The sequence below is a fragment of the Condylostylus longicornis genome, unplaced genomic scaffold (genome assembly GCF_029603195.1).
Source record: "Condylostylus longicornis isolate FDR11 unplaced genomic scaffold, ASM2960319v2 ptg000004l, whole genome shotgun sequence".
NCBI classification, from domain to species: Eukaryota; Metazoa; Arthropoda; class Insecta; order Diptera; family Dolichopodidae; genus Condylostylus; species Condylostylus longicornis.
Genome location: NW_026577973.1, coordinates 7,326,186 through 7,344,914, shown reverse-complemented (window position 1 = coordinate 7,344,914; position 18,729 = coordinate 7,326,186). Strand labels below are relative to the sequence as shown.

At 25.0% G+C, this 18,729-nt stretch overlaps 1 protein-coding gene across 2 annotated transcripts; it reads right to left on the bottom strand.

Annotated features, from left to right (window-relative positions):
* Positions 1-636: 636 nt before the first annotated feature.
* On the bottom strand, positions 637-18,724 carry LOC129609134 (glycerol-3-phosphate acyltransferase 1, mitochondrial). 2 transcript variants are annotated; one of them, XM_055521028.1, is made up of 11 exons: positions 18,425-18,724; positions 8,989-9,091; positions 4,417-4,584; positions 3,682-4,359; positions 3,443-3,619; positions 3,152-3,282; positions 2,792-3,096; positions 2,564-2,730; positions 2,352-2,513; positions 1,283-1,601; positions 637-1,177 (listed from the first exon to the last, which is right to left on the bottom strand). In XM_055521028.1, exons 1-11 carry the CDS (start codon positions 18,544-18,546, stop codon positions 972-974), a joined length of 2,538 nt encoding a protein of 845 aa, XP_055377003.1. In that variant the 5' UTR covers positions 18,547-18,724; the 3' UTR covers positions 637-971. The 2 variants fall into 2 exon arrangements, with proteins under 2 accessions (XP_055377003.1, XP_055377011.1); XM_055521036.1 differs by lacking the exons at positions 8,989-9,091; positions 18,425-18,724 and adding an exon at positions 4,859-5,162.
* Between the last annotated feature and the right edge of the window lie 5 nt (positions 18,725-18,729).

Sequence of the window (18,729 nt, the reverse complement as noted above, 5' to 3'; positions counted from 1 at the left end):
AATATTTTTGGCTGAAGTAAAATCTAATTTATAAAAAAAATTATTTTAATATTCTACTTCGTATTGTTTGACTTAGTTTTTATCTTCGTTTGATGGAGAAAATGCTCATGCAGATTCTAAAACTCTGCTATATAAACTTATTAAAATTTGATTTTTTGTAGAAATTTATTGTAAACCAATGTTTGTTCATTAATATATGTATTTGTACTCAATAAAAACAAATAGAAAATACTGACAAATTTTAAAACTATTTTAAAAATTAATTCTTTATAATATTAGCAGATTTTTTATAACGAAAAGTTTTTTGAAATATCTACTGATGACCGAACTTAATCCTTTTAAATTAAATTAAGTGTTCATCTCCTTACATACATATGTATGTACATATATTTTTTGAAATTTTTAAATTTAATTTAGATGACTATTTTCGAAATTAAAATGGAGTATGCATTTCTATTTTTTATGAAAAAGGCATTTTCATAAAGAAAATAACTATAAAAAATAAATGAATTGCTTTCATAAAAGATAAAAGATAAAAACTGTTTATTTGAATTTGGTCGAAAGAATCATGAAATTAAAAAGTCGGTATGTTAACTAAGAAAACACAAAAACATTATTGACACATATATATATATATATATTTGATTTTATTATTATATAGGTATAAGAATATAACTATTTCGAATTATAGATTGTACATTCAAACAATTTTATTGTCCTAAAGTGTTCAGTCAATTATGATATTTTTTGTGCTCCATAATGAGCAATTTATGCGTGTATGTATAAAAATCATAAGAACTTTATTTAAAAAAGTTTTTTTTTATAGTAAAACTTAAATTTGCAAATCGTATTTGCAATATAAAAAAATTTGAATGGAAAATACAAGTAATTTCTTGTTTTTCCTTTTTTTTTTGGTTCACAAAATTTTTCAAACTTATTTTTAATTATTTTAATCTTATTTTTTTTACATATTAAACATTTTTTTCAATATTATTATTACTAATTTTTGGTACACATCTTTCAATTTGTTCAATGCATCCGTTAATTGCTTCTAGTGAATTACTTACGTCATTTAATGATAGTAATCGAATGCCGTTTATTGCACTAAGCTCAACAATTGAATTCTTTTCAAAAAGCTTTAAACAATTCTTTATTGACTCGGTAGATATACTCTCACCTAAAAATGAAAATTTAATAATTTACTTATTTCCTGGATTCATTTTCAAGTTTATGAATAAGTTTTATTTTTATATATTTTAGATAATTTTAATAACTTTCTTACCGTACGGACATTCTCCATTTTCGTATTTGTTTGTGAGGTCCTTTATAACATGTTTAATGAATTCTGGCTCAAGTATTGATTCCTTTTTATAAATTAATTCCAAGTTTTTAGCTACTGCTAAATAAGAGTAACTAAATGGAGCTAATACAGACATTAATGCATTTTGATCTTCATTTTTACTCTCTGATAAAGAAATTTCAAGATCTTCAAAATTATAATTATAAATTGATTCTTCATCACTGTATGCATCATCAAGGTCAGCTGCTATTGCGTTTGCTAAACGAAGAGTATTTGCAGTCGATTCTGATTCGATTTGAGTCTAAAATGTAAAATACATATGAACGCAAATATGCATTATTTTTCAAACCTAGTAACTGACTCTAACTCCACAAAAATTTTGCAATTTTGAAAAAAATCCTAACATAGAAATAATAATTACGGAAATTGAATTACGAATATTGTTGCCATTAGTTTCATTGTTATAATATATATGTACATATGTATAATCGATAACAATAAATAGTAGACTTTATAGGGCTATTTTATGGAACAATACAGCAAATAATTTGCGGGATATCGACTAAATTTATAAAACAACAAAGTTATTTTTTCTTTCATTCATTCATTCAATACTAGTCAAAAAAGTATTAAGTAAGAACTTTAATTTCAAGAATTAAAATAGCAAGAATTATTTACTGTCTGTTCTTTCCATATTTTTCCTTAAATCATCCAAGGTATTTTAAATTTTCATAGAAATCTTAATGGTCAATTGAATGAAAAAAAATTGTATAAGAAATCATATTTTTTTTGCCATTTTAATTACATACTTATGTATAAGTATTGATTGATGAAACCAGTCAAAGGAAAAGTTTTTATTACTATCAAAGATCAATATATACCAGAGCATTATACATACATTATAATAATATATTATACAGTACAAAATTAAGTGAAAATTTAAGTTTTAAAATTTACATATTATGTAAGCACATAAAAATACATTGTACATTATTTTAATTAAATACATATATGCAGATATGTATTTTCTTTTGGTTTTTTGTAAACATACCTTTGTTGAACACAAGATTTCTCTTTGAATAAAATCATCAATTACATCGTCTAATATTTGATCCAAATTTTGTGTAGGTTTACTGAGTATAAATTCATAACGTAAAATACTACAATGATCTTTGCATATTTCTATCAGTCTTGTTCGGGATATTTTGGTGTGCTAAAAAAAAAAAGACTTAAAAAAAAAAAAAATTGCGTTTTTTTTTTTACTTTTGGTTGATTGACTAACGAATTATAAGCAGCCACCATAACAATAGATTGTAAAGCAAAATGTGGAACGACTGCATTTGAGTAATAAGCTAATTCAATCACATTGGGGATATCTATTTTTGGTTTAATAAAAACCTCAGAATCTTTGTATGTGCAAGAAACCATATCTGAAATTACGTATTTATTATTTCAAACGCATTTCAAACAAAAAGTTTAGAAAGCAATTACCTTCGCCTAATAAATCACAAGCGTACTTAATTATATGTAAAGATTTTCCAGAAAAACATAAATCTCGTTTCCCTTGTAGTGAATCTCTTAAATTGTCTAATTCTTCAGCTAAATGTTGTTCTGATACGCCATTACGGAAACGTGTTAACAAGAGAAATGCAATTGCGTTTGTTGACATAACTGAAGTAGCAGCAGCACAATCAAAAACAACTTGCCTAGATATGCTGTCTACCAGTGTTCGATGTTCTTCTTTCACAACATCAGTGCCATATAAAGAAGAAGTTGATTGCATATGCCGCAGTTTTCTAACATAAACAATATTTAAAAAAAATTTCTTGAAAATAATTTATGTATGCTTACTTTTCATTAGGCGTATACACCAAATTAGTCCCATCTTCTCTTGCAATTTTATTGAATGATGTAACTAATTCCCTTATTGAGTATGGTTCATTAAAATCAATACGCATCATTCCATAGTTTGATGTCAAAGTCTTTCATTTGAAATGATGTACATGTCAATATTTTTTAGGTAAGTACATATGTACATATAATAAAAATAAAAAATAATATTTAAGTAATTTGAACAAATTTTTGAATTAACTTGAATTGTAAGAAAATCTGTCAATAAATGTTAAACCAATAACGACATACCTTCCATATACCTGATATGGCTGAACGGAATGTTTCTGGTTTTTTCTTCTGTCCCAACTGCTCAGCAATGAAGTTTCCATCAATCAAACGTTCATAATTTACAGAGACGGGAACTAGTAAAGCATCTTTGATAATCCCATCCATAAAAGCATTCACAATTACTGATAAAACGCCATTCTATTAAAAGCCGAATTAAAATATTTATTATATTAGCAAATTATATTTTTATTAAACAATACCTTTGGCATGCAAGGCTTTCCAGTTCTTGTTCTTCCACCTTCAATAAAAAACTCAATATTGTGCCCCAATTTAAGTGCGTTTTGTAAATATAAATGCAATATTGCTCTATATAATGTATCTTTCCTGCCTTCAACAGGATCCATTCTACGCTTAATGAAAAACGCTCCTAACCCACGGAGTAGTCCCCCAAAGAAAGGTATTTGCAAATTATTTCCTGCAGCAACTAGTGGAGCTCGTATATCGTAGTTTACAAGAATGAAAGTTACCATTATATAATCTAGATGACTTCGATGTAATGGTAAAAATATTAGTGGTACACCAGGAGTTTTTTCAGCAGCCTTTTTCAGCATTTCAATTTGTTTTGTATGGGAAATAATCCCAGATAAAAAGCATGGAAAAAGTTTATATAATACCCATGCTGCTAAACGTAATACCACATCTGACAATTTCGAACTCATTTCCAATAGCAAACGATTTTTTCGTTTTTTCTGATTTTTGATTATTTTTTGGTACAATGATGTTTCAACATCCTCTGCTGATGGTTCATCTTCAATATTATACTCTTTTAAATTATCAGATATTTTGTATTCTTTTATTTTGTGGTCCTTGAAAATGTCTTCTGCTGCTTTTTTTACGGCATGATCGATAGCAGAATCCTTGAGAACATATCCTGAAACCTTTAAAAATAAACAATTGCTGCATATTAAAAAAATTAATAAAATAAATTTACATACTTGAGGATACGGATGTTTTTTGAATCTTAAGCATTGGGCTAAATCAGGAAAATATATACCATAATCAAACATTGAACTATATGGCTTACGACCAGCATGAGGAGTCACTCGCAGCAAATTTTGAGCTCCATATGCTTGATTGTTTTGCACGTAACTAGCTTTCGAATCCTATATAAGTACATATTGTATGTATTAATTTTCTTTATAATTAATTATTTGTATAGATATAAATTTCAGTTTCAATTTATGTAGGTACATGTGTATATATTGCCGGCTCCTAGAGAAACTATATACTATGCATGCATATGTACATATATGAATACAACATAGAATTCTAGGTTATACGGACTTATTTCTAACTTTATTAAAACCATTCCGTCCTTTTTGGATAAAATGCAACGTTATCTTAAAATAGATCAAAAAATTTAAAATTAAAGCATACCCAACCACGACCAATTTTTAGAACCTGTTCCAACATTGTTTTATTATCTAAATGCAAGAATTTCCAAAAAACATATTTAAAATAAAGAGCGGTTGACCAAGCTAATTTCTGTTTTCTTAATTTGAACAAGGTTTATGTTACAAACTTAACAGAAATCTTTCCTTTTGAACAAAATATTTTGTCTAAACTTTCAGATTGTGTACAGATGAAAATAATTTTACCCAATATGCTTTAAAACTACGTAGTATTCTAGTACACAAATTGGTACACACATTTTGTTCAATTTACATATTTATATTTAGCTTATGTTATGTGTATGTCGCAGTTATTGTAGCCATATTGAGTTATCTGTCATTTTTCTACAGTAACACATCGATATTTGCAATGCATTACTGCCAAAACACAACAGAAGCGCTTAACGGCGGCGGCCAACGATTTTTGTTAAAAGCACCACAGGAATAGCAATGCTGGATATTTTTTTTTGAATAAATTATGTATGTACATTAATATTAATATATTATAATATAATTTTATTTTTATTGAAATACTTTCAAACCTTAAATTTTTTTAAAATTTGAAAACTATTGAGATCGCATTGATTTGAAAACTATTGTAATCGCATATGTAAGTGCGTCAATAAGCTCTTTCATGAAACAGAATTAAATTTTAAACCTGTTAGCTCATTAGAAAATAAATTTTCGTGAATATGTTTTTTTTTTTACCATAAATTATTTAATTTTTTGACAAAAACTTTAAAGTTGTGGAAACGACCTTTTGTAATTATGAACGGACAATCATTTTGCACATTTATATGGTCATATATATATTTTTATATTTTTTCAGAATATATATATATATATATATATATATATATATATATATACATATATATAAATATAGAAGTAGATATATATAAATATATGTACATGATTGTACATTTAGTTCTACATACTGCGGTAGAACTAAAAAAAAGTAGTTATATCCACTTGCAACAAAAAAATTACAAACTAGTAAGATATTGTCAAATAAATAAAAAGAAACAGTTGCACCAAACTATTCCTAAGTTATTTTTGTTTGCCATTAACCTTTCGGCGGCACTTTCGTAGATATTTAGTTTTATTTTGATTATTTTATTAGATTATACTTCAATTATTTTAAAATTGGTTTCGTATTTTGGCAGGATCATGATTCGATGACATAAGATTATCTTAAATATTTTTAAGGTTTGGACAACGTTTCAAATTTATTTTTTGGAAATTTTGACAAACAATGAAAACATGTTATACGCTACATCATTTTTTGTCTTAATTTTTTTTAAGTCAGTATAACGGATAAATGCTGAGAATTCGGTTGACGTTTATTTTACGATTGAAACAACAGAACTATTTGCGTAAATTTTCCTACCTGCTTTTTCTGACTATCTTTTCGCGGTACAGTTGAGAATATATGTCGGGACTATAAACTGCTAACACAATTATGGAAAAAAAAACAAATGATTACGTCAAAATTTTATTTACCGCCATGCTATTTTTAAATATCTGACAGAAAATCTGATGATAATCAAGTATGGTTCTACTTTTTTCATCACATTTTATCTGATGTCAGACTTCGAGTACACATACAAATTTTCATCAGATTCAGAGTTAATCGTAGAATAAATTTGATATGTAAGAGGCACCTTAGTGTGTTAAAGTTTTATATAGACCGCAATAATTCAATGATCAACAATATAGTCATCCTTATTATTGCTATTATTAATTATATTTCGTACAGTTTGAAGTGCAAATGTTTACTTTCACATTAGCTAGGAAAAAACATTTAGCCTTCTTAATAAATAAACAATGGTTGAATGACCAGAATAAATTAAGTATAATACCGTTAAAGATTTGACGCTTGTAATATATAATTTTAATATAATACGTAAACAATTTTAAGAATTATAATGAGATACCTTTAAAAGCGGTTAGATCATTTAAGTCTAAAAAGTACCAAACAAAAGTACATCATATTTGTCTCATTAACAATACATTTATGTACAAACATATTTTTTTTTAATAGTTTATTTTGTGTCTTATAAATTTTAAAAAATTTTTCCAAAAAAAAAAATAGGTTAAAGAAAAAAGTACTAAGGATATGAAAATAGAAAGCAAAAAAGAAAATAATCGTGAAATATAATAAAAAAAATAAAAGGAATAAGGAGTGATTAAAATAATAGTTATAATAATAGTAAACGCATCAGTGTTGATCATTTTGATTTAAAATTTCTCTCGTTAAGAAAGTTTTCGGCCTTCAATTGAATTAATTTGAAGTTTCATTATATTTTTTTTTTAACTTAATTCATTTAATGAATACTTACATTATGTATTTTTTTGAATAAAAATATCTATTTTTCAAACAAAAAGTTTGCATTGTACCTACATTAAATTATTATTATACAAAGAATAATAATAGGCAAGAGTCTTCTTCTCGCCTTTTTTTGCCTTTCTTGTTTTTTCATTCTCTCAGTCTTCATCCTGTATTTGTGTGAGTCGAAAATTTTAACATATTGTGTTCAATCAATCAATTTAGACACTAATCATGTTTTTATTACCAACCGCATTGCATACAATAAGGTTATGTGATGCCTAAAAATTTCGGATGTCGTGTTTTCGACGACAACGCACTTCTGAATGGTAGGGAAGCATAAATAAACTATTTTTAAAGAGATGTCGTCCTATATAGCGATCCTATTTGAGCGATCAGAGCTTGGTAACCGAACTAGGAGCCAATTATCTACAATATCCACTGAACTGATTAATGGAATTTCTTGGAATTCGATATTTAAGTTCTAGTTGTTACCGAAACTAACTGTCGAACTTTTCAGAGAATTCAGGTGGCGAAATTCTATTAAGAGCCAAATTTACAAAGTATGTTAGCTAAGTATGTTAACTAAAAGCTTACTAACTTTCTTAAAATTAAGAGGAAGTGTTTAAAACGCATTTTTATAACTTCTGCAACTAGACAATACACATTGTGGTCGGTTATGTAATGATCACATTAGATTTTGTTAGTGTTTTCACTAGCTTTCATTCCGTTTTCTGATAAACTAAATTTCTAGTTTCGGCGTTTTCTATTTTCTTTTTCGAATTAAAAAATTTTTGAGTAGAACCTAAAAATTTACTTTAGTTACATACTAAAATTTGGTGTTGTTGGTTTTGTATTCGAAAAGAATTAATTTTACGTAAACCTTGAGAATCAAGGATCTTTACTCTCTTTTTTGTTTCTATTTTAATAAATTTTAGAAAGTAAAAATTTTTTATTACGTTTTAATAAAATGGTTATTGATTACTGTTTCCACCCAAAAAACCAACAATTTATCCTAAATTACTAATAATTTTTTTAATTATACTACGCATCATCGGCTTGAGAAAAAAAGCATTTGTTACACAAAAAAATAAAATTTCCAAGAATAATATGACTTTATAAAAATAAGGTCATAATTATTGTTATTATAAATATTAAATAACAATCGGAACTCAATTAATAAATTAGAATTTATGGAATAACATTGATATAGCATTTGGAATTACATTATAACTAATTTTTATACATGCTCTCATACAAATTTCATCGATATATTTGTGTTAATTTGAGAATTTACCTATTTGATAACGGCATTGATAGTTTTTTAAAATTTAAAAATTTTTTGACAGATGAATAATAATTATTTTATATACATATTAAATTATTTTATATACACATTATAATGTGCATAATAGTAAATATTATGGGCATCAATTTTTTTAAACATTTTTTTTTAAAGCGGATATCCACAGCCACGATACGGTTACTCATACTATGTCCTCAACTAATTGTATATGTACACACATAATTATGTATGAATAAGAGCAATTGAGAGAAAACTTTTTTCATTTAAACTCACATATTATTAAGTAAATTAGTAAAACATTAAATTCCCATTTAAGAATATTCAATCACATATCGATACGATATTATATATATATGTGTGTATGAATAAACAGGTATGTATACATATGTTTGAAAAATTGTATTATTTTTTTTTTATTTTTATATCATTTTTTTATATAATTTTTTTGTTGTAAACCAATGTAATAAAAAATTTTTTATACCTTTCTTTCAGAAATCCCAAAAGAACTGAATACATCAAAACTTGACATTGATGGCCAATTTAATCCTAATGCGGGAAATAAAGCTTCTATCAATGTGGATGCCCTAAAAAATAATAAAATTTGTTATTCAACTATATTTTTATATATATATTATTAAAACACAGTGTCCCTACATAAAAATTTTTATTTTAAAAATCTTTTACTTAAAATAGGGAATAGAGACTTTTTCTTGATTTGCCAACGATATTGCGTGCATTCATACATAAGTACATATGCACATACATACTTAAATATTTTTAATTAAAAATATTTGATTTAAGAAGATCTCAGGGTTTAGTAACTATAATTTTTGTTAAATTAATTTTCTAATAATTTTTATTAATGGTTTATTGTGTCTTTTATATTTATAAAAGAACATTAGCATCATATGCAAAGGTTCTTTTATACATACATATAATGCCTCCTTGTTAAATAAACAAAAAAATTTTTTTTTACACAGCAAAATTTATGCCTTCATGGTTCATACATATCATGTACCTAAATTAAGTATGAACATGTGTAATAGCTAGTATAGAAACAAAATTAGTTTTAAACTGAAGCTCGTTTAAAGCTGTAAGTAAATAGGTATGTGTTTTGTTTATACTATCTAGAAAGAACTCATTTAATAAACCTTAATTGTTAAATTGTTAATAAAAACCTTAATTGTTTAGTTTGAATAAATTTTACTATTGCCCATTGATACAAATTAATTATATATGTATATGTATGTTGGTAAAATCAATATTGAATAAACGCAGCCAAGTTATGGAAGGTTTATCACATTATAACTACAATTATATGTATGTGTACATGTATGAACATGTATATATGTATGTACATACATGCATTGCTAAAGCTGGTAAATTACGCACCACAATCACATGATCCACTTTAATTTACTTTACTGTAATAATTCTGTAAAGTAAATTAATATAATTATGCAAAATATTTGTAAGATTGTATTCAATATAGAAATATTAGAATCCGAATATTCGGATGGTGTATTACAGTTTAATTTCAATTAATCTGGCTAATTCTATAAAAAAATTATAAAGAGAATTTTAAAATTGTTATATGTAGGTATAAACGAGTATAACATAATTATAAAAAAGTTCCTTTCGTACTTTAGTGATAGATTTTTATTTTTTTGTACAATTAAATTAACTCAATAACATTAATAGCAATATGTTTAATACATCGAAATAAGTTTGAAAAGTTTTAATTTTCAGAGCTGACATCTTTTCAGAAAATTTATTTGCGAATGTAAGAAACTTATAAGGTATTTAATTTTAAGAAAAACTGCAATCAATACGAATTGCAAAACTGTACTTAGCAATTGTGTTAATAGTAAAAATAAGGCTAGACATACATTGGTGCAGTTTAATTTAAGTTCAATAGACCTGTTCCTAAAAGAATATCTTATATGAAAAAAGAAATGCTCATTTATTAATAGTCAGAGGTATGTGTTAATAATCTTCCACCTTGATAAAATTTTTTATATGTAAAACATGTTTTCTGATTTAACACGTTTTCTTCCATTCTCGTTTTACAGGGGAAATTGATTGCGGTCTTACGTATAAAAACCAACCATTATCACTACGAAGTTGTCTTATAGAGGAAATTTCAGGAGCTTTCAATAAAATAAATATCAATAAAATTTTTTAATGATTTCTCAAGATCTTAATATTTTTTTGTATATTAAATAAATTAACTATATAATTAGACCCTGTAAAAAGTTAGAAATGTGTACACACGTACTTGGCATGCACAAAAAAATTTCCTTCAATTATCAGCATTTTACATACATACGTATATAAACCTAATCTTAATTATGCATTGATTACTTTTAAGCTTTTATTCATAATTTTAGTCACATATCGTCACTTATTGTAATTGTATGTGGGTATATTAATTGATTTTGTACAATATAAGTGACAAGGTCACGGTCAAAATACTAAAAAATAAATTCATTTACAATATTATAAATTGATAAATGTGAATTGAAGTCAATAAACAGTTACAATAATATTCGTACTAATTATATGCAATAATAAAATTTAAATACAAAACTTATTGTATGAAAAATTTAAAAAAATAACTTAATCTTAACAGTTAAATTATAATCAGTTTTGATATTTTAAGTCACATTCCAAAGTTTTGTTTTTGTATTAAACCCATTGTTTGTGAACTTTGTATTAAACCCATTGTTCATTTTCGTTTTACACTCATTGAGTGTAATGTTGTGATTATTGTGATAAATGTGTATCAATACACATTTTTCACAAAGTTTTTTAAAAAAAATTTTGTAAAAAGCACTGAAATTTTTTAAACTGCAACGTTTGCATTTCTATCGCGTATCAAAATCCCGATTATTATATTATTGTGACATTGTAGATAGCTTCGATATACAATATGAAATTTTTTAACTAAAATCTTTTTTTTCTTTCAATGTGGAAATTAACTACATTAAGCAGCCTTAAGTAAAAAACTAATATTTATGTATATAAAACATATAGTTCTAGCTAGAGCTATGGCTCAAATAATTCTATTGTAATAATCGTGTTATTGTCAGGTATTCAAAATAATTTTGAAAATTTTGCAATGCAATATTGAATTTTATTGCTAAGAAGATAAATGCTACATCCTTGTTTTTATGAAGGTTCAATGAAATATGTAAATAGGGTTAAAAGTGGAAGAAAAAGGGATTTTAAAGGAATTATGTTCTAATAAAATAAACTATTTAATTTATTCTAAGTATAACATCTAGAAGCTGTTTATAGATAAATCACTTTGAAAATTAACGAAAAACTGTTTAAATTAAGGGGTTCCTTCAATATTATGAAGTTTGTCTATATGATGTGATGAAGTCTATGGAAGAAATAAATTATCAACATTTTTTGCCGATTTGCTGATTCGAAAGATTGGTATTAGGGTATAGTTAGAAATATTTTGTCTCAGGAACCTACAATTTTTAAATTGCTTAATTTACATACGAATTTTCAGTTTTGTCTTGAAGACTGTAGAAATAAAAAGTGCAAAAAAAATTCTGTTATCTATGTATACCTAATAAGAACTCCTATATATATGATCATAAAAACGAAATATATGCGTTTTGAATAATAATTATTTTTTAGCCTATTTTATAAAATGAAGTGAGACTATTAAATATATTATTAATTGGAATGTTTAGTATTTTATAATTTTATATCAAGCACATATCAATAATATAACCAATAGCTTTAAGTTATAACAATTTGAAAAATCGTCTTTGATAGATCCTAAATTCTATTGACTCTTTGACTCTTCTACTTTTTAAAATTATATTAGCTATATTAAGAAGAAGTTTATACTAGCTGAAAAAATTATAATTAACGAATATAATATTTGATTAGAAAAAGCTTTTAACTATATAAAAATATATATAGCTACATTACTAGCAACTATAATATACTTATGACTAAAATAATAAAGGACTTTTATCAAATAATAATAAAAAATGCTTATTCATTATAATAGAATCATAAGTATTACAATATTCGGACATTGGCACATGGCCAATTTATTCTGAGATAGTATAAATATATTTGGAATCTATTAAAGTCTTTGATTATTAGTGGCATATTTTTCTGCCACTGATAATATTAATCTCTCACAGCAAAATTATTCTATTCTTACATACGTACATGTGTATGTGTGTATGTAAAAAATCAGGTCGAAAACTAGAAAAAAAAGCAATTATCACTCAAATTCATTTTTCATACCACACACATTCATATATATGCTTATGTAACCATCATTATAAATACGTATTACGAATTTTAAATCATTGTTTAAAATTAACTTATATACATATAGTTGATAATTGAAAATATTAATGGCAATTTAAATCATGTTTATGCATATTTCAAGTTAACTACTTATAAATGTATGTATATGTGATGTACATTGCATATATGCAAAATATAGTTAGTGTAATTAGTAAGAAACTTTAAAGTTTTTTGCTTTTGAAAATATCAATTTCATTTTTATATTGATTTTCATGAAAACGAATAATAATTTTAAATTTGTCATTACACAACATATACAATATAGATATATGTATATGTTCATATTTTAGTTAGAATATACGATTATGTATTTAGTATATAACAAATTAAAATTAATTTTAAAACTATAATTGAAACTATAACATATTTCAAACTAATACCCTTATTTATTCAGAAAATGCAACCCATAGCCTATTCATCTTAGTGCAGTAAAACTTATTTCGCGGGTTGGTCCCTATTTTATTTTTTACCTTAAGCTTATTAACTTAATACACTCTATCGTTTTCTTTATTTCTAATAAAATTGAGCATGAAAATCAGAAGGAAAAAGAAGAATCTACAATAAATTTTGTTATTCTTCTGGCACTTTATTCCTTATCGCAATAGAATTTTTTATTTAAATAAATTTCGTCCTTTTGAATTAGTCAGATTTTTTCCTTATTGCAGTATTCAATATTAAAGAGAAGAAATAAATTTAATGTAGAAATGGCCGATATTAAAGGTTAAAATAATCTTATAACTTAATTTTGCGGTGACATTTAATCATAATCAAAATTTATTTTTGAAAAAAGGAAAAATGGACTTTGTCTTATGATTGAAAAAATAGAACAAATAAGATTATAAACACTCAAAAATAATGAGTCCTGCGGTCATAATAATTAAAAAAAAAAAACAAATGCCTATTTGGGCCTAAATAGCAATACTATTTACATTCTACGAAAAGTATAAAGTTGCAAACATTGTTAGACAAACATTTTTTTTATAGTTGTATTAAAAATTTTGAATAATTTAATTTAATTTTTCTTATGTATTTGTAGATGACTCCGAGTTAATTGAAACGAATAATTGCACCCAATAATTCCTATAGATGTGCTAAAGTTTTTAATTCTGTATAAAATAATTTTTACAAAGAAAAAACTTGAATTTTGCTTGAAGATTTCAATGCTGATCAAATTTTCAATAGGTCAGATAATTAAAAGTTTTTTTAATTTTCAGCTTCATCGTCAAAATACACTTAAAAATGAGTTATTTAAAAATTTAAAAAAATTAGTTATTAAAAAAGCAAATTAAAAAGATTTTGGAATCACGAAAAAGTTTAAATTAAACTAAGTCAAACAATAATGATTACGGATATTCACACATAGGTATATTAAGTAGTTGTTTCAATGAATCGTCAGAAAAAGTACGTAACGGAAAAGAGTGTAAGTGACAGTTAAAGTCACTTAGCTTAAAATAGTTTGAATTGTGCCTAGATGTAGCCAACAATCAGCTAAAGAGTTGCAAAGTATTTATTAATTCCAAGCTAAGCCTATATATGCACCAATGTTAACTTAGGTATTCTTCAAAGCAGATGCAATTTGTTTAATACTTTAATGAAAAAATTTCTCATTATGCCAGTAAATTTTAATGCAATAAAAATAACTCAAAAAATTTTTTATTGTATTTACATATTATGTACATAAAAAACTAACTAATCTTTTTAAAAATATACAATGATACTACTTCTAGTCATTCAATTCTTTTTTCTGTTATTTGTTACAAATATTAAATAATTTATTTCTTTTTTCTTTATTAAAATAAGTTCAACGACCAAATAAGTTATTTAATTTTTTGTTAATGATGATCACCTTACCAAATAAACATAGTTTATTAGTGGAAGTATTATTGAATATTAAAAAGAAAAATAAAAATTCTAAATGTGTATTCATCAAAAATACATCCATATTATGTACATATGCACAAAATATATGTATGTATGTATGTATGTATATTCATATGCAATGAGCAAAATGATATTATTTAAAGTTTCATTCATAAGGAAAGGTATGTCATTGAAACGTCATCACTAAAAAATTGTATAAGTCATCACTAAAAAATATAAAAATTAAAGTATTGAGATGTTATAATCGGGCCGGGCCAACTTACAAAATTTTTGATTTTTATTTGTAGCACAACATTGCGAAAAAAAGTCTTTTCGCAAGTGCGTATTTTTACATTTTTTGTGCGAAAAAAAGTCTTTTTATTAGCACTTGTACAAATTTTTTTAAAAAAAGAGATTAAGTATTTGTTTCACTTTCTCTTCGTTTCCCTTCGTTTGAAAATTTTATCTACTTTTCTCATTTTGAGAGTTTTAAGAGCAATTTTTATGTTACATTTTCTTTACAATGACTAAGATAATTTTGAAATATGCAGATTATTAATGAAAATAATTGGGATAATAAAATATGACTTTCACTTGTTCAGGAGTGCTAGATTTCATAACATTGGTTTGATTTGAATTTTTTTATTAAACTAATTAAATTTAAAAAAAACTACAACGCGGAGACATTACATATTTGGTTCCTTAACAAACATATGTATGTATGTGTACATGCTTCGTTTCATACACATACTTTCATATTATCTTTCATATATGCACATACTCTGTCTGTTTTGATTTGTAGCTATGATTCTCATCATGAACAAACACTTGCCTATTATTTTTTCGTACGAGTGTATGTATGTACCTTTCTGAACAGTTTTCAAACAAAAGTAAGGCAAAAAAAAGTTATTTATAATTTACAATAACAATTTTGTTTAGCTTTCGTTAAGCTTTATAGTTTAAGTTCAAATGCACCTACAAGATCGTATAGGAAAATTCAAAAATTTATATGTATACAAGGTGTTTCGCATAAGGTGGCAAATAGTTTCAGAGATGATTCTTTGATCAATTTTCCGTAAATAAACGGAGCGAGAGGGTGTAAATATACTCTTTTTCGAGCTACATTCTGTTGAAAAAACAAGGTACCAGAACACGTTTAACATGTTTTATTGCAAAACTATAAGAGATAAGGGAAAATGTTATATGGGCTTACTTTCGGTAAAAAAAAAAATAAAAAAAAAATCTGACTTTGGCGAACTTTATCTCAAAAATTTTGACTCAGATCAAATTAATTGCTAGACCAAAAGTAAAGAGCAATCAATTATAGTTCTTATTGGTTCCGAAGTTATAGGCATTTATTTACATGCAGGCAAATCTGGTACCTTTTTTTCAACAGGCTGTAGCTCGATAACGAGAATATCTGTACCCCGCACACATAAAATTTTCTGCTGAAAATTGATCAAAGAATCATTCCTGAAAATATTTGCTACCTTAGGCAATTCACTCTGTATACACATGCATACATACATATGCATGACTTAATTATATTCATTTCATATGCAAATTTTTATGATTTTTATCTATGCGAATACATAATGTACATACATACATGCATATTGTTACTATAAATTATTACAGACAATATTTTGTTTATTTTGTAATTCAATTAAAAAAATTATTGCGTCGTTTACAAAAGCGGAATCAATGGTAAATTAATTTTTTACTGTGTCCAGTATATTTAAACTTTTAAATGGTCAAATATTTTCAATAAACAAGTACACTCAGTGCATTAGAGATGTATATTTAGTAAGGACATAGATGCAGCGTGTACACAGTATACCTCGAAAGAAACTACATACTAAACATTTTCCTATTTGATAGTTAATATCTTTTGGGCTTATTCGGCTTACAAAGTAATCAATGAAAGAAAAACTCATATATATATACGCCTATTGCGGATATAAAATTTTACTATTATTGTTCAAAAAAGATAAAGAATGACTTTTTAAAATGTTTATAAATAATATTTTTATTTGTGAATAAATATACTAAAATTTATTGACTTTTATTTTTTATTGGTTGATGTTCGTTCTTTTGCAGTTTTTCAAGTTTTACGATAATACATCTGGTATAAAACTTGAAAAACTTAAAAAAAAAGAAAATAGTAACGTCACCGGTCGCAAAGAGAAAAAAAATTCTCACTTAAAAAAAATAAGCCAGACGGGAAAGTTTGAAAAACTTTTAAAAACTTTATAAAATAGGTAGTAAACGTCAAATTTCAAAATATTTATCAAACATAAACAAATACCGTTTAGTTACACGGAAAAGTGTGAAATTTAGAAAAAACAAATCCGTCGAGCAAAGAACAAATTTTAAATTCAATTGTTGCAATTTTATTCAGAAAAATAAAGCCTTCTGACATAATCAAGAAAATATAAATACGTTTTGACAGTTTTATAATGTAAAAAGATTTCAAAACACTAAATTGTACCACGAAATTTGAAAAAAATTTTAAGACATTGAGAAAATGATGACGACATTTTTTTTCTGCACCTTATATATGAGTATGTCTGATTCTTTGAAAATGGTAAAGAACACATTCTATTGGCGGGCGAAGTAGAATAAATGGGCACATTTTTTCTAAATTTTTTATTTGTGCCAAAAATGTGTTAGTTCAAATTAAAATAATAAATTTGCGAAGTTTATTTTACTTTTACTGTATTAGTAAAATTACTAGCAGTAAATATGTGAAATTACATTATATATGAAATGCATAAATATGAGTAATAAAATAAATGCGTGCCAGGGGCAGAAAATTGTTTTCATGGAGAAGAACCACAATAATGATATATAGTTTTTAAAAAATAAAATCATTGTTATCTTTAACCTGATCTGTTATTATAATTTAATAATCAAGCTTGCATTATTATCATAAAACATTATTTTTAAATTTCAATACACAGTAATTAAAGTTTCTTTTTCAATATAACAAAATAAAACAATTTTTATCTTTTGTTTTGTGTCATAAAAATGATTAGTATTATCTTTATCATAAAGTTTGAATAAACTTTGATCCTTTTTAACATCTTTGGTCAAAGGTATTAATTGGCAATATAAAACTATATGTACATTTGCACAATGACCTGTAATTAAATTAATATATTAATTAAGAATAGAATCAAAAGTGTGAACTTTAAACTTTTATTTTGTGAGAAAAACGAAAATATTATTGAAAACAAAATTATTATAATACTTATAACATTCAAAGTCGTTGATAAGCGTTGTCCATTATTATTATCCGTATTTATATAACAAAGTTAATCTTAGATAAAAATAAACAGTTGTGTTTATTTAATCGAAATATAAAAAAAAACGTGAATTTTATTTTTGATTGTAAGTACATACTTATATTCTTTATTAATCAACAGAATAAAAGTAAAAGTTTTGCACTCTCTGTTTAAAAGCTTATATATATAGTTATTAAACTATTTAAACTTTCAAGGTCGACTAAAGGTGAAATGTAAGATTGAAATATGTTTTATGTGAAATGGACTACAAAATTATGATAACGATTACATGATTCTTTTTTAGAAACAATTGATACCTAACTTATAAAATAACAATTTTTTTTCGAAATTCACCATTACTTTTCAATATGATAGAAAATACGTGCTAATATAAACGGTTAAAATTGAAAATTAATAACTTACCTAGTTTTAGTACAAATATAGTAGATAATTAACGCAACAAAAATTGCTTCTATAAATCCAAGTAAAGAAAATCCAAGACAAAAATTTATAAAACCTCCAATATATGAATCAGACCACTCCATTCTTATTTTTCTTTCTTTTTTAATGCCGTCAAACAAAACAAATTTTATTTGTATTTTTGAGTTTAAAAGTTTACACAATGTCGATATAATACTTTAAATTATATTTTTATATTGTATTTGGTTTTTTTATATTTTAAAAACTTTACTACATGTTACTTTTTGTTATGAATTTCAGAGTTTTTC